The 24,508-nt window shown below is 41.7% G+C and overlaps 1 protein-coding gene across 2 annotated transcripts in view; it reads right to left on the reverse strand.

The window, feature by feature from the left end:
* The window catches only part of LOC126473899 (WAS/WASL-interacting protein family member 2-like), a 76,923-nt gene that overhangs the window by 15,475 nt on the left and 36,940 nt on the right, over window positions 1-24,508 (reverse strand). For both annotated transcript variants that reach the window (XM_050101242.1, XM_050101243.1), the window contains exons 4-7: window positions 13,277-13,341; window positions 11,367-11,465; window positions 4,125-4,778; window positions 513-687 (exon numbers count right to left, since the gene is read on the reverse strand). In XM_050101242.1, coding sequence (XP_049957199.1) covers window positions 513-687; window positions 4,125-4,778; window positions 11,367-11,465; window positions 13,277-13,341 — 993 coding nt within the window. The remainder of the gene's footprint in view (window positions 1-512; window positions 688-4,124; window positions 4,779-11,366; window positions 11,466-13,276; window positions 13,342-24,508) is intronic.

Here is a 24,508-nt window from a genome sequence, read left to right on the forward strand (position 1 = left end):
AACCCCATTACATATCGCTCCCTTACTACTGCGAAGACACGATTAGTATAATCACAGTATGAGCATAGACATTTAAGCACTCATTCTTTTCACACTCTATATGTGAATGGAATAGGAAAATGCCCTGGTACACATCACAGTGATTTTCAGAGTAGGGATGTATATGTAGATGCACATGGAAATACACAAGTCAAAATTTTATGCTTTTATACTTAAATGCCTAAAGTCTACAAGAATTTTGAGATGTTTCTTCTTGCTATATAATGGGAGAACAGGGAATACTGCCTCAAAATGTCATGAACAACTTTCCGATTAATGCAGTTAGGAACCTGACAAAACTTTATTACAATGACGTGCCACAGAAATCATCTACATAACCAAGTTCTATTTCAGAGACATCATAGTTTCAAACAGTAGTTATTATTTTTGATACCTGTTGGTCAGCAGGTGAACAAGAAACTATCGAAAGAATTTCTATCAAAGAAAAATACACCCTTTTGTCTAATACTTACCATTTTTGCTATTGTATATTTTTGGAACATTCCTAAATGGTGGAGGTGGTGGAAATTCATGCACAGCATGAAAATGGTCAGCAAATCTTGTTTCTATGTCACCACAAACTGGAGAATTACCATTCCTCATTGACGAATTTCTAACTGGTGGTGGGGGTGGAGCTGAACATGGAATCTGCAATAGCATAACTTCACTTTAATGATGTTGACTTTCACTCTCTAACGCTACTACAACAGAACAAACCAAAACCATTAAACAAAAAAATAATAATAAAATAATAATAATAAACAATATTAATAAATACATCTATTTAAGACAAGCATTACAAGTGTACAATGGACTTTGAAATACAATGTATCACCTAATACACAGAAATAAATAATAATAATAAAAACATAAACAATCATCATAAAGGAATTCAAGTTCGAACACTCTCTTAAATGGGAATAATCGAAAATAATAACAATAATAATAATAATATTTGTAAAATATTCATTTGTCTCCTCAGGAAGTTCTGTTTGCTTCTTGCATGAGGACTTTTTATAGAAGCTGTTTGCACTACAAAAGTGAACATGTGCCTAACGGTACTGCAATGAAGCTGATAAATTACTTCCGATTCTGAGAGATTTTTATAAAACACACTTCACTACAGTAATCGAACATTAAATCTTAAATCAGGATATACAGAAAAGTATAAGTAGAATTTAATGACATATACAGATATGGGTTCTCAGAACAAAATATACAATCCATCTACTTGAAAGTCTACAACAGGAAAATGTACATATAAACTGAACTTTCCTTAACACTCTTCTGTGCTGCAGACCATTTGACACTGTTATACCGCACTCAACGTCTCAACCATTATTGCAAGTAGTCTTCACCAATGCAACTCTGTAACCCCTTCCATAATTCCCTCAAAAGAATGTAAAAACTGCTCTATGATTAGAATGAGGAGTTTAGGGTCTTAACTGATTTTAATTTACGATGGAGTTTTTTTAAGTACATGTCACTGAATCAGGAGATGTGATGCTGTTCCTGTGATGACCAGTGACAGGATAGCTTTTTATGATGTGTACCTTCTGCAGAAGTGTCTCCAGATGTGCTTAATGTGACAGCCTTGTAAAAGTGCAGTCTATTCATATGCTGGCAAACAAAACAACAACTCCTTGTAATCATAATCATTGTTCATGTTGGAGGACCACTTGAATATCATGGCCATTTTTCTTATGTTTGGCTGTACATGTTGTTCCTGTGATGACCAGTGACAGGATAGCTTTTTATGATGTGTACCTTCTGCAGAAGTGTCTCCAGATGTGCTTAATGTGACAGCCTTGTAAAAGTGCAGTCTATTCATATGCTGGCAAACAAAACAACAACTCCTTGTAATCATAATCATTGTTCATGTTGGAGGACCACTTGAATATCATGGCCATTTTTCTTATGTTTGGCTGTACATGTTTATAGCAGTCAGTCTGGTGTTTAACAACTGGAAATTTATTTCGATGCCAAAGCTTTAAGTAATGTTGATACACTGTCAATTATGTACTTATACCTCTCTCTGATGTAAACAAATTTGCACTCATAACTGACATCGTAGACACCTGGCACATGAAGCATATGAATTACATCTTAGGAGGACACTAACAGATCTTTAATTTTGTTGTTTATGTTTCATTATTTCACAAACATTCAAAGTCTGTTTTAATTTGTGGCCACTGCTAATGATATGAGAAATAGAGCCCTGCTGCAGACCTCAGGAGGGTCATGGAGGTAAAAATGGAAAATAGAAAATGTTTCGAAAATTATGAGGGACATGCGTACTGACAAATATACAAAAGAGAATACTCTTAATTATGAGTAAATTGGTTTGTCACTGCTTACCTCTCTTTATTTGTGTAGACCTATTACACTTACAGGCTCTACTGATTCTTTCCATGCAACTTTCTGAATAACACACATTTAAAAAACATATAGTCCCCAAAATCAAATCAGAGATGAAACCTTGCAGCACACACTCAAACAATATATGTATATTTGAAAACCTGTGTTAAATCGCAGAGCTGTTGTTATATCACTAGCACAACAACTTTCTGAACTTTGACAGTTTTAACTACCGACAACACTAACTTTTTAAAGAACAAAGGGCAGTACTACATTTTCATATTTGTTTCTTAAACTGATACATCACTGCAAAAGAATACTGCTTCAACCTACAACATATGGTACTGCACCATGCACTTGATTTTATTAGCGCAGTGAGACAAAAACAAAAATGGTCTTGGCCCGCAGTGAAACTGAGTTTATTGTGCAGTTTTGCTTCCTGTTATTTTAGTAAAGTTAACTAGTACCCTTAAAGAGTAGTAAGAGATCCTTTACTAGTACCTTATTAGACATGATTTCTTCAGAAATTAGTGACCTCAAGTCCAGAATTAAAGAACTTCTCTTGAAACATTGCTTCAGGATCACTAGCTTGCTCTGTCTTTGTTTTCAGATCATAGTCCAATATTCTATGTATTGCCTCCTGATCCAGCTAAGTAGTTTTGATTTTACCATCACCTTGGTGATGGTTATGGCAGGCTCTGGCCAAATAAATGGAGTCATCAAGCCTATCCTTTGTGATCTAACAACTTTTTCATTGCCGCAAATTACTAAGTGATCATGAACTCACAGCTGGTTTACCCTGCTGCTTTCGCTCAGTATCCCAAACATTTCATGGCATTCTGCAACGATCTTTGATTCAATTTAAGGGGCTGATAGGGATGGTTGAGCTGCTCTGCTGTTTGAATATATCTAAATGCTATGTTCTCCCTGATCGTGGATATTACCATCTGGAATTCTGTGGTCAACTGTCCTAGAGAGATTGTTCTCTTAGCTTAGGCTGTACCTAATATGCTCCAGCCCCAGTACCTTCATCTGTTTTTGACTTGACAGTAACCAACCAGACTATGTCTCCAGAAAGGTGTGATGGTTCGTTCTTCCGCTGCTCTCTTTTTCCAAGTGATACACTGAAAGGTTAATAGAAACAGCTGGAAGCTATTGTATGGTCAACCGGCATTTCTCTGACCATTCCTTGAATTGCCACTCACTGTATTGGTATGAGTTCTGGATATCCAAAATGTATCCAGTTAATTTCATTTTTAGCCTGTATTCCCTGCCACTGTTTTGATAGTAATCCAAATGTGTAATGGAGGCATGTCCAGCATGATCTACATCTCAGAGTGGGTGAGCTACTTGTTCCATCTGTTAAGGCTAAGTAGGTCAGTCTCTGCACCTTGGCAAGCTCCTTAGTAGCCACCTTCTGTCTGCTTTTTTCCACCATACTGTAGCCCACTAAATTAGAATAGATCTTATTACAGCAGGGTATACTCGGTACGTATTCCTGGGGTTTTTACCACAAGTCCTCGTAGTGCTCAGAAGAGTACCTTCTGCCTTCAACACCATACACTTCTTCATGCTCACTTTACGTTATACACTTTACATTTTAATTCACATTATACAATTTAAATAATCCTCAATGAGGATTTTTTTACAGTATCACAGGTTTACATACAATTAAATGAAAAGCATTTGAATGGAAAAAGTAGTACAAAAACAAGCAGGATACTTACTGAAGGAGCCTGCCTGGCTTGTGATGATGGAGGTGGAGGAGCAGGAGTCGTTCTGTGTGGTGGTGGAGGTGGCGCTGTCGTGGGAGGTGGAGGGGGAGGGCACTGCGGCGCACCCATCCGTGATGGTGGTGGAGGAGGTCGAGTTTGTGGTGGCCTTGGCGGACGGACAGTGGGGGCAGGGGGTGGAGGAGTTGATGGAGGGGGCAGAGGGGCAACTGACTTCATACTATGTCCACTGAGATTAGACGGTAGAGTAGCAGTGCGTGGAGGTGGAGGAGGGTTTGTACGATATCGATGTAATGAGTCCTGCGATTGGTGAAAAGCGGGTGGAACCATTGTCCCTTTCTGATAGCTTGTCAATTCTTTACCAGCAGGGGGGAATACAGGTAATGGAGGGGCTACCGGTGGAGAACGAGGCACCCTCATGCTTTGAGCACGTGTCACTGATGGTCTACTACCATTCATCACAAGTTTCTTTGGAGGAGGAGAGGGCTTTCCAGGAGAATTGGCAGATGGAGGTTTTGGAGCAACATTGGGTTTTCCATAGCTTCCAACAGGAGGCTTGCTGGGTAAAGACGGTGGTCCATTTCCTGAGGACTGTACACCTGTGTTAAAGCGGCCTGATCCCGTCTGCAATACGGAGTCTGATGCACTCTGTAAAAGAACATATGCTTGAAACAAATCTCTCAGAAAAGCATGTTTCATAGGACTCAAACTGTAGTGGATTCCAGATGACTTTTGATAATACTATAAATATTATGACAATATTAGTTATGAGAAGCTTCAGGCTACTTGCACATAAGAGTTCTTTACTGCCAAGTCCAATTTTCAGAGTTCTTTACTGCCAAGTCCAATTTTCAAACATCTCTAATTTCAGTTAAGCATCTACAATTAGTTAACTACTTACAGAAAGTGTCCCTACAACTAGTGGCTATTTATACTATACAGAGCAGTGATTATGTAAACTAATTTGGAAGCACAGGTGTTTGGAAAACCAATTTATTCAGATAATTGAACTGTATACTTTTATTTACCAATTAAAACTACATACATTTATAACAACACGAATCTCATTTATTATTATGAAGGCAATTACAGTAGGAATGTATGTAGTCTAGTAAACAAATAATATATAACACATGGAAAACCCAGGATGGAATAATGGCAGTATTGTTAAATGGATATGCTGCTACTCACAATATAGTGGAGATGCTGAGTCGCAGACAACCACAATAAAAAGACTGCTAAACAAGTAAAGAAACTTGTTTAGCAGTCTTTTTATTGTACCTGTCTGTAACTCAAAATCTCCACTATATGGTGAGCAGCAATCACCATTTTCATAATATTGTTAATATGTAATACATGATTATACATTTTGCATATACAGCAAATATGAACAGAATTAACGCTTTTAAAAAATCCTTAATTTTGGTCTGTCCAAGCAAGCCTACCTACTTACAAGCATGTGAACCACACACTTTTTTCAGGACAGAAATCCGATACTGCTGACTTTCACCTTCAGCTTCAAATCATCACTATAAAGTATCTAAACACGTAAATGCTTCAAAAGCATCATGTATATTATCATCTTCATTTTCTGGAACACTACTTATTGGTGTTCCAGATTTGCATCATTGACATTCATTCTTTCTTGAAGTCTTCTTCATCAGATTCTTGGCAACAATTCTTTTAGCATACTGACCATATGAGACATATGCTTCTGTTGGTCATTTTTAGTTAGACTTTGAGAACTTTGCACCACATACACAATTTTCTTCCAGACAGTTTTTCAAATTATGTTCGTCATGTAGGATGCATCTTTCAAATCCAACATTTTTAACAGTAACTTAAACAACAATTCTTCTCTGTAATACTGTTTGAAAGTCTTAGTAATGCATTATCCCATGAGCTGTAATGAAGACATTAAGTTAGGTGGAAAAAAATAGAGCTTTTATGAACTCTTCCTTTTCGTTTAAGATACCATATGGCAGATGAGTTGGTGTGTTGTCAATGAGCAGTAATGTTTTCTCCCATTTGCCGTTCTTTAACGGATGAGCTTTAACAGAGGGGACAAAAACTTTCATAAAACATTGCAAGAAAATTTTACTATCCATCCAGTTACTCTTTTGTAAGATTTTGCAGATACATTACAATGTTTAAAACACTGCTACCAATAGCATCACAACAAGCTAAAGCAGTAATATGATCCTTGCTTATTTTTGGGCCAGGTGCTGCTAATCCATGATGTGAAGCAAGGGTTTTTCTTCACACAGCTTTCCAATTAACCCACGTTTTGTCAGCATTGTAAAAAGTTTTTGAGAGCATAATCTTCTTCCCTCATACGTCCCTTATTTTGGATCTAGATCTGGGTGATTTCATATCAAATCGTACAAGTCATGTCAAATCATAGTCATGAATTTCTATGGAAAAACTTATATTAGACCTCTACATCGTAAGTGTTAAGAAATAAACTATTTTCGTTTCATCTTAATTTTTGTACATGGTACGGCCCTTTGAAAAATGTATGTTTTGTAAATAACTCTTAAAACTATATAGAAACATAAAACTAATAAACTGGAGACCTGGCAGACGATTTGCGTTAAAGCTCCCTCTTAGTGTGTTGAAATTTAGTTGACACCCGCACAGTTATGGGCTTCCTTTAACTTACAAATTTAAGATGAAAATATGAAATTTAAGTTAATTTTTCCACTTAATTTCTTTTTTCCTTAATTTGGAAAGTTACAGAATGCTAACTTTTCTGTCATACTACAAGATACTATGAATGAATCTTCTCTGCTCCAGCTATCTGTATTACGTAAATATTTATTACTAAATAGGAAAAAATGCATTTTTATGAGTTTTTACGAATTATTTACTCGAAAACCCTCATCTGAGAACTTCTGATAATTACACAAAATACTGTCTGGTTAATATGTTCATAGTCAGTGCAAAAACCGTGGGCAACATTTTTCTGTGTAAAGTTTTCAATGTTCTGCATATTTAGCAATACTAAATTTCGGCAGAAAGCAACGGGAAACTACAGCCGTAATTTTTCCCGATGGCATGCAGTTTTACTGTATGGTTAAATGATGATGGCGTCCTCTTGGGTAAAATAGTCCCCCATTCGGATCTCCATGCAGTGACTACTCAAGAGGACGTCGTTAGCAGGAGAAAAAAAACTGGCGTTCTACGGATCGGAGAGTGGAATGTCAGATCCCTTAATCGGCCAGCTAGTTGTTGTTGTTGTTGTTGTTGTTGTTGTTGTGGTCTTCAGTCCTGAGACTGGTTTGATGCAGCTCTCCATGCCAATCTATCCTGTGCAAGCTCCTTCATCTCCCAGTACCTACTGCAACCTAAATCCTTCTGAATCTGCTTAGTGTATTCGTCTTTTGGTCTCCCTCTACGATTTTTACCCGCCACGGTGCCCTCCAATGCTAAATTTGTGATCCCTTGATGCCTCAGGACATGTCCTACCAACCGATCCCTTCTTCTAGTCAAGTTGTGCCACAAACTTCTCTTCTCCCCAATCCTATTCAATACCTCCTCATTAGTTACGTGATCTACCCACCTAATCTTCAACAGTCTTCTGTAGCACCACATTTCACAAGCTTCTATTCTCTTCTTGTCCAAACTATTTATTGTCCATGTTTCACTTCCATACATGGCTACACTCCACACAAATACTTTCAGAAACGGCTTCCTGACACTGAAATCTATAGTCGATGTTAACAAATTTCTCTTCTTCAGAAACGCTTTCCTTGCCATTGCCAGTCTACATTTTGTATCCTCTCTACTTCGACCATCATCAGTTATTTTGCTCCCCAAATAGCAAAACTCCTTTACTACTTTAAGTGTCTCATTTCCTAATCTAATTCCCTCAGCATCACCCGACTTAATTCGACTACATTCCATTATCCTCATTTTGCTTTTGTTGATGTTCGTCTTATACCCTCCTTTCAAGACACTGTCCATTCCGTTCAACTGCTCTTCCAAGTCCTTTGCTGTCTCCGACATAATTAAAATGTCAAAATGATTGTAACAGAGATCAAATGGTTACAAGTACAGCTGAGTAACATTTCAGTTACGTGGTCGTTCAGTTGAATGATGTTTGGATAATCAATGTTCCACTGTATGTTGTTTTTTTTAATAGATATTATTTGCAGACTATAATTTGGTGATATTCTGTTCTTGGAGTATTTTATTACATTCTAAAAATTGTATGATGGGGCTATGCTTGCTGTGGTTCTGAATATCCTTCCTGTGCTTGTTAACGATTTAGAATTATAAAAGCCATGTTATAGGAATGACAGACCTGGCTGTCATTAAGTCCCAGCATTCCACCAAATGGGTGGGGCTCTATTAGTTTGGGGTTCGAGTGCCCCATCTCCCTTTTTCAACCTCTCCCAATGAATTCTTCTTTCTTCTGGAGAAGAAACCTACATTTTCAGAAGCTAATAATGCAATCTTTCTGGAATACCTTGATAGACTTCTCTGTAATGGAATTTCAGAAGAAAGATATATAATGATGAATCACTTTTTCACATCAGAGTGATGTCCCAAGTAACAGAAATGCTTGTCACAGCAGATTTCTGTCATATGCACAAGCTGAGTGTTGAAAAAATTCATAGAACTGAATCTTAGCCATTCAAGAGTTCTGATTACCTAATGGAACATACATTCAAAAACGTTCTTAAGTTAATCAACTTGCTGTTAAGCAATCTGTTTAATTCTTCAGAATTATATAAAATAATCTTAAATGGAGGCTAAAGGCCTGATAAAACATTCCAGTGGGTTATATCTGAATGTGCGTATCAGTGAAATCAAAATCATCTGCTGGGTAGCATTCAATACCATGTTGCTCACCCCATGCTTGGATCTCATTAGAATGCAGTGTACACACTTTTCACAATACGTCATTGCTCCAGCACGTTCCATTCATTAGGCGGCCTTCCTAAAATCAACCATGTGTGTGAGGATGATCCCTGTGATGGTACTCTTCAATTTTTCCTTTATCAAAAACATGCTCCATTGGTATAAATGTTTTCAGTATGTCACATCTTGCAGCTCTCAAATATTGAAGAAAAGACATTTTTAAAAGTTTACACTAACACTGCTAACTGTATAATGTTGGGTGACTTGTTTTGGCTTTACCTAGTTTCGGGCTTTGTCTTTTTTCACAAGCCACCTTCATTATCCAGCTTGATGTGATTCATGCAGCAATGTTATTTTATACACAAGGGAGAATGTTCTCATTGGATTACACTGTGTGTCACAATAAACACGCCAGGCAACATTAAATAATTAGCAGCTTTCATGCAAACTTTTTAACATCTTTTCTGAAATGCTCAGTAGGGTTCATGTCAACAGTTACCATAGGCCATTCCACTCATGTGAATTTTGCCTCCAGAGGAAAATGTTCATAAGACAGGTACAGAATGCACATACATTACTGTGTTGAAAACGATACCTTGCCAATGGAATGCTGACTGTAGGGCTACTCATTAATTTGGAAGATTCTATCCCCAAATTGTACGGTCCTTAAATTAACTTAGATGTCGATGAGAGGCATCAGAAAGCCGTAAATGATAACAGTATGAAACATGACTGACCCAAGTCATTGCTGAACCAATGACGCTGTATGCTTCAGATATGCATTTTTATCAAGTCACCTCCACTTTCTTCTCCAGCGATCATCTGATGACACACAAATCCTACACTTGCCAGTGGAAAGAACCTGACACCATCAATCTGACTTCCATTTCAGGTGTTGCCTTCACTATCTCCTTCGCATACTACAGTTGGGATGGGTTTGCCCAAATTGCCATAAAAAAGGCAGTACACTGTTCTGTGGATCCTATTTGGTGTTCTTGTGATCCATAATTTGCAGGTTACAGTGATTAGTTGGTATCGTTGACTGTGGGTCACATTATGAGGAAAGTCTCCAATGTTTCATGTCTTCGGTAGTGGATGGATGGATGGTTGACATCACGGTGGCGTATGCCAATCTGGCAAGCAACTTCCACAACTAATGTGCGTGTGCGGTCTAGGCTTGAAATAAGCCTTCGAGACATGGTGACTGAACAGTGTACTTAATTAGCATTATCATGTTTTCTATTATAGACACATTATATCTACTTAACTGTACTGACAATTTCTAAGCAGGTGCCTGAACTCAATTTCCTGTGATTAAAAGAGGTTTCTAGTCTAAAAAAATTGCAAACTATGTGCATCATGAGATGTGCAAAACTTTTTGAGCAGTTTATGAAATGAACTGTCTGACATGAATGATGAAAGCCAAAATTTACATTTTTGCGCTTATAACATATAACATTTTATTTCAGTTACATGAAAATTTTAATATTTTGCACTCATAAAATTATCACTAACTCAAAGAAAGAAAATACTCACATATGAACATAAGCTGCACATTACAATGAAAGTTAACAATAAACAACACAAATTTAAACAAAACACTTTTGCTTGCATGTGAATAATGAGCAAAGTGTTGAAGATATGTGCAGTGAAGTCCACAGCATGAACTAGTTAGTCCACTAAAAAGTTAGCTCTTTAATCACATAACAACAATTATCGTAATAGTATGAGTTCTATAAACACAGTACAAAAATAATAAAAATGAAACGATTATGAAGGTGTCAACAGACATAGCACAATGAAGTGATGATGTATAAGTCATATTCATTTTCATGTATCAATAATACTTTTATGCTGGAAAACAAGAGTTAATTCACAAATGGACCTGTACAAAAACTTAACCAAATTATGTTTTGTCTCTGTATATACGAAGTAACGTATCTCAAAAAAATCTTCTGTTGGGATTTAAGTTCTCTAGTACCCCCTCATGCTACAAACCAAAATGTTTAAAGGTTTTTACATGACCTATGACAACACAGAAATTGACCAGTATGATGTGACCAGAATTACACAAATAAGGATGGTGAAAGAGGAAAAAAAGCCAATACAAAAATAAGGTGCTCTATCTTTTGTTATGTTAATTGTCATGCAGCAGCTCTCTCCTTGCATTTAACATCCTTAATCAGTGCCCTTTCTCTGCCATGCAAAGCTAACCACCACTACTGTACTAAAAACTCCACTTATAGCCTCTCCAACTTTATAATTATGAAACGTTTACAAAGTAATGGCATACGAAAATTAACAAAACAGTCTGCTCATAAAACTGTCAATTTTATTGCATATTATTTTCCATATGATAAATTTTCTTACTGTTGGCATTGATGGCTTCTGAGATGGAGGTGGAGGTTGTGGTGGTGGACCCCTGTTTTTAATGTCATAAGGATATGGACGCCTGTCGGAATCCTGTCTCTGAAAATAAAAGAATAAAAAATTAAACAAAACCAGTTATTACTGTCTTCCCTGTCCCCCCCCCCCCCCCCCCCCCCCCCACACCAAAAATTTTGTCATACTAGGGCGGAAGCTTATTGAGATAAAAGTCTCATAGTATTAGTGTCTTTTTCCTTTACAAATGTTTATTATTACAACACAGTACAGAAAAAAAAAAAAACCTCATTAGAACCAATGACTTTTTCCGCGTAAGCCTTCATCTAATAATGTTGATCAAGGTAGTCATGACAAAGGCATTTGCCTGTGGAATTTGCTTGTATATCTATAGAGAAAAAGACATGCACTACTTTGTCAGTGTGATGGTCAGCCAGATCCATGAACTGAATCTAATTTAACTTTGGTTTAAGAAAGACATTTTCCTGTCAAATTGGAAATTGTCTGTTGCTATGATAAAATGCTCCAACATTCACTGGTGAGGAATACTACTACTGGACATGTAAATGCAGTCTTATATTTAACTAGTTGTGTCCTCCAAGCAACTTATAAGCCATAAACATCAAATACCAATTCATTTACTAAGCACCAAGATTAATAAGTAGTTTTAAAATTTTTGTATCGTGTAGTAAAAGCTAAATTGGAGTCATCATACAGTCAATCTGAAGAAGGAAAATCAGCACAATAATAAACAATGCAACTGCTCACTTGACTAACATATGCATAGTAAGAGGTATGACCAGAAAACAGTTTCACATGAAGACGTACTAATAATTGTCAAATGTTTTGTTTTAATATTAATGGATAAAGCATGATGTCTCACAGTATAGACGGTAGTTGTTTGAGAGTATATAACATTAAAATTTTGCCAAAAGAACAGACCATGGGCTGCTCAGAGAAAAAGAAAGAAATGGTATGATTTTAACCTTTTGTTAACATGAAGGTAATTATAAATGAAGTACTACTCAAAACAAGACGGACACTACAAGAAATCAATCATGCTGCATTGACCTTACTTGTGCAATGACCTAACTTGCCCTACCAGCTTCAGCTACTCCGCATTGCTCTGAACCCATTTAGGTTCCATTTTAGTATGATATACTTTTTGTTGGTAACATTTGATATGTCTGCATTTGTTATTTGTTGTTAAGACTGTAATGGAACAGAAGCTCAGGACTCAGCACTCTAAGGTTTATGACTGTCTGTCTGATATTCTAGTTTACTAATAAGTTGTGGGATGGAATTGCTGCCAGTATTTTCCTTTACAGGGTGAAATGTGTAGTACTGTCAACACACATATGTAAACGTAAAAGACAAACACAACCTACTTTCAGAACTTTGCTTCCAGTGTCGGGGAGGAGAGAGGATAGCTCGAGGAAGGTTAAAAAGGATGGGGAGGTCACTCTGCCCCAGAATGAAACAAACCCACCTGTCTTGAGGATAAGGGTAGACAAAAATGAAGGAGGAGGTGTCAGAGCAGCCTGGATGGTTACATATCTGACTGAAATGATCTAATGCTAAATGGGAGCGGCAATGCAGAGAAATTGTAATATGAAAAGACATATAACAAAACTTGCATATGGCACTGATTAAAATGTATGTGAAGTACAAACACTATAAATAGACTTTGCATGTTGTAGAGGTACAAAGTGAAATCATTAACTGCTCTGATGTAAAGACAATAATTGAAATACACATGTTATAGTGATGGCTACAAAACATGATCTAAAGTACCAGTAAGAAAGCTTTCACTGTCTATGGTATCTAAATAATGCCTAATGCAGTACCTCTAAAAAACACTATCCTAGAACCTAGAAAAAAATGTGTGGAGTACTTACAGCATTGCTGGCAGGTGGAGAATGTCTTGACTGAGTCATGTTTTGTAATGCACTGCCTGTGTCTCCTAGAACAACACAATTCTTCAAATCAAATTGTAAATACAAAGCCAGACACTTAACACACATACAAAATGTTTACTTCTTTAGATCTTATATCTTGGTCTTCGGAAACAATGGGTAAAGCCCTTGAGATCAGTAACCATATGTCACATTGTTAACAACTGACTTTAAACAAACAAGTTCAGTTTGGCAGCTCTCCTAAATAGCCAAAGCTTATTCTCAACTGCTAAATAATTTGTTGATTTACCACACAAATATCTCCAATGCAAGCAATGTGTGTTAATATTCACTGATCTCTGGGTTGGATGATGGGGATACAAAGAAGCATGGGCTGGGGAGGGGGAGGGATACAAGAGTAGGTGTGAGGGAAGATGCTGTTGTGTTGTCTGTGGAAGCCTGAAGGGATGTGGTATGGATAGGTTGGTGGGCCTTTAGATGCAGCATTGGGAGGATATACTGGAAAGGGGTGGTGTTGGGGGAGGGGAGGGAGGGGGGGAACGAGAGGAGACAAGCAGGGAAAGATAAAGGTCTATGCAGGTTCACTGGGGGAATAGAAGACGTGTGGGGCCAGAGTAAGAGCAGGGAAGTGGACAGAGGCAGATGAAGGACAGGGACTAGTAAAGGCTGAGACAAGGGAGGTTGCACGAATGAAGGAACGAAGGTTCTGTTGCACTAAAAGTTTCCAATTGCACATATCAAAAAAGCTAGTGTTGGTGGGAAGAATCCAGATGGCACAGGGTGCGAAGCAGTTGTTCCATGTGTTTCACAGCATGCTCAAAATTGAGTGGTCCAGCTGTCTCTAAGCCACAGTTAGGGCCATTCACGTGGACAGACAGCTTGTTAGTGGTTAAGCCCACATAGAATGCTGAACAATGCTTGCAGCTAAGTTGACACATCATATGATTGCCTTTACTGAAGATCCTGCCTTTGATGGGTACGAAATATTGTGAGAGGACTGCAGTAGGTGGTAGTGGGTAGATATATGAAATATGTCCCGTATCTGTCTTTTACATGGATCTGAGCCCTCAGGAAAGGAGTATGGAACAGGGGTGAAACAGGGACAGGCATAAATATTGCATAGGTTGTGTGGGTGGTTGGTTGGCTGGTTGGTTTAAAAAGGAGGGGGGGGGGGGGGGGGGGGGGAAGAGACCAAACTACGAGGTCATCGGTCCCTTGTTCCAAAGGAAACAATGCCACAAGGCTGAGAATAATACAATGAGACTTACAACACAAAACAGAATTAAAGGAAAAACCACAACAACAACTGAAGGGCAACAGACACTTAAATGGACAAAAGAGGGCATGAAAACCACAAAGACGCAAGAAACAGGTACAAGGGGTTAAAACAAGAAAGCAGGTTACCATGGCTGGCTGACCATGAGGATAAAAAGGAAAAGCCGGCCTCTCTGCAACACATTAAAACCTCCACTCTGAAAACACTAGGGTGCAGGACACACAGGGACAAAGGACATATGCTAAAACTTAGAGCAAATGATAAAACTCACCCTCACGAATAAAATGTAAAACTTTAAGTCGTTGTTGAGGCATTGTCGCACAACACCAAAGGTAGGGTGGTGGGAAAGTTAAAAGTCTGCCACAGAGCAGCTAAAAGTGGGCAGTCCAGCAAGAGACGGACAACCGTCATTCGCGAGCCACAGCGACACTGAGGTGGGTCCTTGTGAGGAAGGAGGTAACCATGCGTCAACCACATATGGGCAATGTGGAGCCGACAGAAAACCACAGAGCCCTGCGAGAGGCACGCATGGAGGTCTTCCAAACATTCGTTGTTTCCTTAATGGCAAGCAGCGTGTTGTGCATACTGAGGTTATCCATTCTGTCTCCCAAAGCCGCTATGCAGTGTGATACTGAACGCAGGTCAGTTCCAGAGATGCCGATCTCCACAAGCAGTTTCCATGTAGCTTGTTTGGCCAGCCTGTCAGCAAGTTCATCACCTGGGATTCCGAAGTGACCTGGGGTCCACACAAACACCACTGAATGACTGGACCATTCCAGGGCATAGATGGACTTCTGGATGGTCGCTACCAAAGGATGATGAGGGTAGCACTGGTTGATAGCTTGTAGGCTGCTCAAGGAGTCAGTACACTGGAGAAATGACTCGCCTGGACATGAGCGGATGTGCTCAAGAGCACAAGATATGGCCACAGTTCTGCAGTGAAGACACTGCAGCCATCTGACAAGGAGTGCTGTTCTATATGTCCTCCATGAGCATAGGAAAAGAAAATGTGACCATCAGCCTTCGGTGTAAACCACTTAATGGCCCAGTACATGTCGAGAATCGAGAGGAAGTGACAGCAGAGAGTCGCAGCATTAACTGAGTCCTTAGGGCCACGTGAAGGGTTCAGACGATGCCGTGGCCTAGGTGTACACCATGGAGGTGTTCATGAATGGTAAAGGCAAGGACACCAGTTCGTAGAGAAGGGATCGGACACGAACTGCAATTGGAAGCCCTGACCTGGGCCGCTGATGAGGGAGATGAACCGCAGTGGGTGGGAAAGGGAGACGGTGATTCGGATGTGCAGGGGAACTACTAACGTGTGCAACGTAACTAGAGAGCAACTACGCACACCTAACCTGCAAAGGAGGGACTCCGGCCTCCACCAGGACGCTGGTCACTGGACTCATCCTAAAAGCTCCTGTCGCTAGGCGAACGCAACTGTGGTGCACTGGGTCGAGTAAACGCAACGCTGAGGGCGCCGTTGAACCATAAACCAGATTCCCATAGTCAAGGCGGGATTGAACAATGGCTCTGTAGAGCTGCAGCAGTGTAGAGGAATTTGCACCCCTGTTGGTGCTGATGAGGCAATGGAGGGCATTGAGGTGCTGCTAGCACTTCTGCTTAAGCTGACGGAGGTGGGGAAGCCAAGACAATTGGGCGTCAAAAACCAGTCCTAAGAATCTATATGTCTCCACTTTGGTGATTGCATCATCATTAAGGTAAAGTTCTGGTTCCGGATGAATGGTACAATGGCAACAAAAGTGCATAACATACGACTTTGCGGCCAAAAACTGGAAACCGTGGGCTAGAGCCCATGACTGCGCCTTGTAGATGGCTCCCTGTATGCGCTGCTCAGCAACACCATTACTGGTGGAGCAGTACGAAATGCAGAAGTCGTCTGCATACAGAGAAGGTGAGACGGACGGCCCTACAGCTGCTGCTAGACCATTAATGGCTACTAAAAACAGAGATACACTCAATACGAAGCTCTGTAGGACACTATTCTCTGGGATATGGGGGGAACTACAGGAGGCACCAACATGGACACAAAAAGTACGAAGTGACAGGAAATTTTTAATAAAAATCGGGTACAGGCCTCTGAGACTCCACTCGTATAACGTGGCAAGGATATGTCATCGCCAGGTGGTGTCATACACTTTCGTACATCAAAAACAACGGCAACCAGGTCTTGGCATCTGGAAAAGGCTGTTCAGATGGCTGACTTGAGGGACACAATATTATCAGTGGTAGAGCGACCCTGGCGGATGCCGCCCTGACATGGAGCCAGTAGGCCATGTGACTCCAGGACCCAACCCAACCCTTGACACACCATACGATCCAGCAGCTTACAAAGTACGTTGGTAAGGCTGATGGGCCGATATCTATCCACATCAAGGGTTTTTTTACCAGGTTTGAGCACTGGAATGATGTTGCTCTCCCACCATTGCGATGGAAAGACGCCATTGCGCCAGATCCAGTTGAAGATGATGAGGAGATGTCGCTTGTAGTCAGACAAGAGATGTTTAATCATGTGACTGTGGATCCGATCTGGCCCAGGAGCTGTGTCGGGGCAATGTGCAAGGGTACTGAGGAGCTCCCACTTAGTAAATGGGGCGTTATAGGGTTCACTGTGGCGTGTAGTGAATGAGAGGACTTGCCTTTCCATCTGCCGTCTGCGGGTGCGAAGGGCTGGGGGGTAGTTCTTCGATGCAGGGGCTCGAGCATAGTGTTTAGCAAAGCGCTCGGCAATCGCGTTTGCATCAGTAGATAACACGCTATGTATGTTAATGCCAGGGACACCTGTTGGGGTCTGGTACCCAAAAAGGCGTCTGATCTGTGTCCAGTCATGGGAAGGTGACGTATGGCACCCAATGGTTGAGACGTATCTCTCCAACACTCCTGCTTCCGTCTTTTGATAAGCTGGCAAATGCAGGCAGGGAGCCGTTTAAAGGCTGTGAGGTGCTCCAGGGCAGGGTGCCACTTATGCTGCTGTAGAGCTCGCCGACGTTCTGTAATTGCCTCAGCGACTTCTGGTGACCACCGAGAAACCACCTTTTGTCAGGGGACCCTAAAGAGTGAGGTTCATTTTTTCTGCCGCAGTTAACGATTGTTGTAGTAAGCTGCTCAAGCATCACATTGATGTTACCATGTGGGGGAGAGTCAATGGTGACTGCAGAGGTGAAAGTTTCCCAGTCTCCCTCGTTTAAAGCCCATCTGGACAGGCATCCATGGGCCTGATGCAGGGGCAGTGAAAGGAAGGTGGGGAAATGGTCACTACCACACAAGTCGTCATGTGCTCTCCAGTGGATAGATGGGAGAAGTCCTGGGCTGTAAATGGATAAATCAATGGCCGACTAACTACCACGAGCCACACTGAAATGTGTGGTGGCCCCAGTGCTTAAGAGGCATAGGTCGAACTGAGACAGTAAAGTTTTGACATCTCTCTGTCGACCAGTAAGCACGGTGCCACCCCATATGGGGTTTTGGGCATTAAAATCTCCCAGAAGTAGGAAAGGTTTAGGTATCTAATCAATCAATGCAGCTAATACACTCAGGGGTACTGTACCATCTGGAGGAAGATATACGTTGCAGACAGTTATTTCCTGTGTCATCCTTATTCTGATAGCCACAGCTTCAAGAGGGGTTTGAAGAGGCACAGTTTCACTACAGACTAAGTTTAGGACATCAATGCAAACTCCACCTGACACCAGATTATAGTCACTACAGTTCCTGTAATATCCGTTATAACTGCGGAAGGCAGGGGTCCACATCGCCAGCAACCAGGCAGTTTTCCTGGAGGGCAATGCAGAAAGCAGGTGTATAGCTTAACAGTTGCCATAGCTCAGCCAGATGGTGGAAAAAACTGCCGCAATTCCACTGGAGGATATCATAGTGAGACTGGAAGGCATGAAACATTCAATGAGGCAGTTTACACCTCAGGGTCACCCGCTGCCACCAACATATTGCCTGAGCAGTCAATATCCATTGTGTCTGAGGGTCCGGAGAGACCTAGATCCTCAGCGGACTCTGAATCTCCACCTTATCCCCAGACAGATTTTGTAGGTAGCAGTGGTGTGGGTGCCACCGCAATTTCCTTGGTCTTAGGGGTCTTCTTTTTGGGCTTTTCTCGCTGGGAGGGCTTCACTGATTCAGTCTCTGGGACTGAGGAGGACCGTGAAGCCCTGCGACCAGCTGCTTTTGGGCACTTTAGCCACTGGCAGGTGTCATCTTTCCCATTATCAGAAACCTGGGAAAAGAGTGACCCAAGGGACCCCTTCCTGGCGACAGCAGCCAAAGAAGACTTGCACTTCTCCAGCTGAGAAGTGTGGACTGATTTACCCGATGTTTGGGGGGTGGGGGGTGGGGGGGCAGTGCTCCCGATGTAAGTGGTGCAGGAGCAACAGCGGGGGAAGCGCCCCCCACCGTCAAGGGGGCAGGTGAAGCCTTCTGGATCTGAGAGCCGACTGGAATTCGCGGAACTGATGGGGCTACAACTGTTCTCATAGCAGCGGCATATGAGGTGGTCATAGCCGCAGGATGTAGGCGCTCATATTTTCTCTGAGCCACAGTGTAGGTCAGTTGGTGCAGGGTCTTACATTCCACGATTTTCCTCTGGCATATGGATTATTGGGATGAGCTGCTGGAAGTACAGCAGGAAGACATATAGCCAAACTTCCAGCACTTAAAACACCACATCGGGGGAGGGATATATGGCTTGACATCACAGTGGTAGACTATCACCTTGACCTTTTCAGGTAAGGTGTCACCCTCGAAGGCCAAGATGAAGGCACCGGTGGCAACCTGAATATGCCTCAGACTCTGATGGAGTTGCTGCCCAAAATGAACACTTTGCCGCTCTAAACTGGTGCGCAGATCGTCATCAGACTGCAAAAGAAGATACCTGTGGAAGGTAATACCCTGGACCATATTTAAGCTCTTATGTGGCGTGATGGTAACAGAAACATCTCCCAACTTGTTAGCGAGTAATGTCCATGACTGGGCAGAGGATATTGTTTTTATCAAGACTGACACAGATCGCGTTTTGGAAAAGCCCTCCACCTCACCAAACTTGTCCTCGAAATGCTTTACAAAACACTGTGTCTTCATCAAAACAAAGGAGTCCCCATCAGTTCTCGTACATACGAGGTACCAGGGTGAATAAGGTTCGCTGCCATCCTTAGCCTGGTGTTCCTCCCATGGTGTGGCCAGAGAGGAGAACGTTTTAGGATCATACTTCCTAGCATTGTACTGAGACTTTGAACGCTTAGAGACTGATGGTGTTTGATCACCAGCAAGTGATAATATGGTACACTGTATCGCACGTAATCTGCCCTGATGCCACCCACTCCAACCAGGGGCCCTCCCCAAGGGCGTCATCCAGCTGCAGGAAAGGCCACCTGGCAGGATGCCCATTGCTGGGAGTCCCGATGCCCCAGGGTGGCGGGCATCTAATCCTTCGCATACACTGGGAGTTAACAGCGCAGGCATCACCAGATATATCCCTGTGTTGTCAGGCGGCTACAACCAACAGGGTACATGGCGGCCGCACACCACAATGGACTGGCTACTGTGCTGGATATGAGGTGCAAGAAGTCTATGGTCATCTTCACTGCAAAAAGTGACACTGCATAGTGCATGGTGGAAAACGCACCCAGGAAGGTGTCCTTGCCCAAGAGATGGAGAATGAGCTGGACTGCAGTGCGATGACAAGTGGGCTAAAGATCTCAAGGAGCAATGGACATAATGCACCATGTAAAGCGCTCTTCCCCAATTGGTTCGCTCTTTGGGAGTATTTTGAAAAATTGAGGTCATAACCCACAGGGGACCATCACATAAAGGCTGAAATGCGTGAGACTCCTTTTAGTCACCTCTTACGAAAGGCAGGAATACCTCGGGCCTATTCTAATCCCTGGACCCGCAGGGGTCATGTGGGTGGCAGAATACCACTTTGTGAGGGGTGGGGAGAATAGTAAGGATGTTATTTCTCATTTCAGAATAAGGTGAGAGTTGTCAAAACCATGGAGGAAACTGTGATTCAGTTGCTTCAGTTCTTGGCGGTACTGAATAGAAAGAGGGGCGTTCCTTTGCGGCTAGTGAGACAAGTTGCAGGAGACAAGATGAGAGCATCTCATCCACCTACAAGGCCCAGCACTGTGACCACACAGAAAGGTGTTTGCCTTGTGGGCCAACAATTTCAGCCTGTTACCTTCCTATATAAAAGACAGTAACCACTTCCTCTAGCAGCTCTCCCTAATTACAGTTATCTACTTTTACATCAATACTCTGCAAGCCACCTGATGGCATGTTATGGAAAGCACTTCTGTACCACTAACTGATCCCCCTTTCCTGTTCCATTCATGAACGATTATTGGTAAGCCTCTATATTAGCTCCAGTTTCTTGAATTTTCTCATTGTGGTCACTATGTGAGGTGTATGTTGTCTGACTCTTCCAGAAAGTACCCTTCCTTTATCTTCCTTTACCACCAGACACACCGCCTGTCATTGTTGATGCCACATTCCTTTATATCAAAATCTCCAATGTACATGGCCTTGCCACCACTATACACTACTTCTCTCAGTGCCCAAATGACTTCAAACTTACAACCTCCTTACTGGTCAGCATGACCAATGACATTCTCACCCACTATTACTTCTGCTAGAAACCTTATCCTGTCCACAATCCTCTAGAAACTCAATGTCTTTTACCCCATTCACTTCACCTGGTCCTCCTTAGCCTACCATGCCACCTTTCTTGACATCAACCTCCAATTCACAGCTGTCTGGACCAGCACCTTTGACCACATCAGAGCTACCAGCTACCAATAATATTTATACTTCCACAGCTACCATTGACTACATACTGTGAAGTCCATACCATACTGCCTTGTTACCCATGGCCATTGCGTCTGCAACGAAGATCACCCCCCTCTAAGTATGCTGCAGATCACTCTGAGGCCTTCAGTGACAGATCCCCACCCCCACATCTTGTCCACAAACAAATCTTCTGTGCTTTGTGTTCCCAGTCATCTACCATTCCCCACCTACCCACTGACTGACCACAAAGGACTGCCCCCATCATGAGCCAGTATCATACAAGGCTGAACTGCATTCTCCACCAGAGTTTCTATGACCTCTCGCTGTACCCTAAAATGGGAAATATGTTCAGCACTATCCTCCCCATCTCTCCCCCCCAGTGATATCCCACTACTCATACAACCCATACAATATCAGTGTGTGTACATATTCCTCCCCTGCTCCCAATCCCTTTTCCCACAGCTCATGTAAATCTGAAAGACTGAGATGGAAGACAATATCTCACTACTGTCTACTAAAGGTCTGTTACAATATTTCGTACCCCATCAACGGCATGGCTGCCTTAGATGCAACTACAGCACAGCAATTTACATGGGCATGACCACCAACAATCTGTCTGCTCATATTAATGGCCATTGCCAACTGTGGCAAGGAGACACCTGGCCATCCAGCCAGGGAGCAACCTGTGTAACACAGTTTTCCATCTGGATTCTTCCCATCAACACCAGCTTTTTCTGAAATATGCACCTGGAAACTTGCCCTGCAACATATCCTTAGTTCCTGTAACCCATCTAGCCTCAATCTTTGCTTGTCCTTCATATGCCTCTATCCCCTTCCCTGCACAAATCATCTATCATACAAGAGTATCTACATAGCCATTTCCCTTTCACTACTTCTCTCCTCTATCCCCTGGCACAGCCTCCGGATGCTGAACCTTGCAGCCCTCCAATTTTCCCTGCCAAGTCCTGGCGCGCGCGCACGCACGCACGCACGCACACACACACACACACACACACACACACACACACACACACACACACACACACACACACACACACAGGCCAAACTACAGAATCTCCCCCCCCCCCTCCCCCAATCCCCTACCCAGAGCTACCCATGGCTCCTACCCCCCCCCCCTCCCCGCAAACCTTCTTTTGTCTTTTGTAGCTCCACTGTCTGTCCCAGTTGATATACTGATCACTGCAGTTGAGCCTCAGTGTTCAAAGATGACTGTGGCTATGTGTGGGTGAGTTGTGCATCTGTGAATACTTGTGTGTGTGTGTGTGTGTGTGTGTGTGTGTGTGTGTGTGTGTGTGTATTCCTGTAGCCTCACAATATCCAGCAGCCTTCTCTTAAACATGCCTGTCTGTCACTCGTCTCCTATCTGGTGAGCAGCAGTCTATTCCCGTAAATTTCAGCTGTATTTCCAGTCATAAGTATGGAACTTTTCTATGAAGCGGTAACAGAAGAATTCATTAATAGAAACAAACCATAAATACCAAACAAAAACAAAACTGAAACAATATAAAGTAAACCTTGATCAAAGCAGAATGTGTGTAATTCGGAAATCTGCTCAAACTGTACAAGTGTTTCAGTCCCAACACATTCAATACACTTTTATATGGTAATTTTTTTTTTTATACACATGTAAACAGAATGTAAGTTTTAAGTCTTAATTAGTAATTCATTGTATAATGTGAAAAAGAGCTTATAAAGTAGCACTGTATTACAGTATACATTAGTTATTCACGACTCTACAAGGAACCCATTTTTAACTCAAAAACTGTACAGACTAGACAATGCCGTTGTTGTTGTTGTTGTTGTTGTGGCCTTCAGTCCTGAGACTGGTTTGATGCAGCTCTCCATGCTAATCTATCCAGTGCAAGCTCCTTCATCTCCCAGTACCTGCTGCAACCTACATCCTTCTGAATCTGCTTAGTGTATTCATCTCTTGGTCTCCCTCTACGATTTTTACCCTCCACACTGCCCTCCAATGCTAAATTTGTGATCCCTTGATGCCTCAGGACATGTCCTACCAACCGATCCCTTCTTCTAGTCAAGTTGTGCCACAAACTTCTCTTCTCCCCAATCCTATTCAATACCTCCTCATTAGTTACGTGATCTATCCACCTAATCTTCAACATTCTTCTGTAACACCACATTTCAAAAGCTTCTATTCTCTTCTTGTCCAAACTATTTATTGTCCATGTTTTACTTACATACATGGCTACACTCCATACAAATACTTTCAGAAACGACTTCCTGACATTTAAATCTATACTCGATGTTAACAAATTTCTCTTCTTCAGAAACGCTTTCCTTGCCATTGCCAGTCTACATTTTATATCCTCTCTACTTTGACCATCATCATTTATTTTGCTCCCCAAATAGCAAAACTCCTTTACTGCTTTAAGTGTCTCATTTCCTAATCTAATTCCCTCAGCACCACCCCACTTAATTCGACTACATTCCATTATCCTCGTTTTGCTTTTGTTGATGTTGATCTTATATCCTCCTTTCAAGACACTGTCCAGTCCGTTCAACTGCTCTTCCAAGTCCTTTGCTGTCTCTGCCAGAATTACAATGTCATCGGCAAACCTCAAAGTTTTTATTTCTTCTCCCTGGATTTTAAAACCTACTCCGAATTTTTCTTTTGTTTCCTTTACTGCTTGCTCAATATACAGATTGAATAACATCGGGGAGAGGCTACAACCCTGTCTCACTCCCTTCCCAACCACTGCTTCCCTTTCATGCCCCTCGACTCTTATAACTGCCATCTGGTTTCTGTACAAATTGTAAATAGCCTTTCGCTCCATGTATTTTACCCCTGCCATCTTTAGAATTTGAAAGAGAGTATTCCAGTCAACATTGACAAAAGCTTTCTCTAAGTCTACAAATGCTAGAAATGTAGGTTTGCCTTTCCTTAATCTTCCTTCTAAGATAAGTCGTAGGGTCAATGCCGTTACGTGGTGCAAAACTAAGAAAAGAGATTGGGCACAGCGCGGTGCTGAGGGTGTGGACATCAAACCACGCCACTCTGTGCAACAACAGACATGTTACACACAGTGTCGGTACATCAAAGAAAATGGTTGGCAAGTGCTCTGTTTGTCAGTGTTTCTAGA

The sequence above is a fragment of the Schistocerca serialis genome, chromosome 4 (genome assembly GCF_023864345.2).
Source record: "Schistocerca serialis cubense isolate TAMUIC-IGC-003099 chromosome 4, iqSchSeri2.2, whole genome shotgun sequence".
In the NCBI taxonomy this organism is placed as follows: domain Eukaryota; kingdom Metazoa; phylum Arthropoda; class Insecta; order Orthoptera; family Acrididae; genus Schistocerca; species Schistocerca serialis.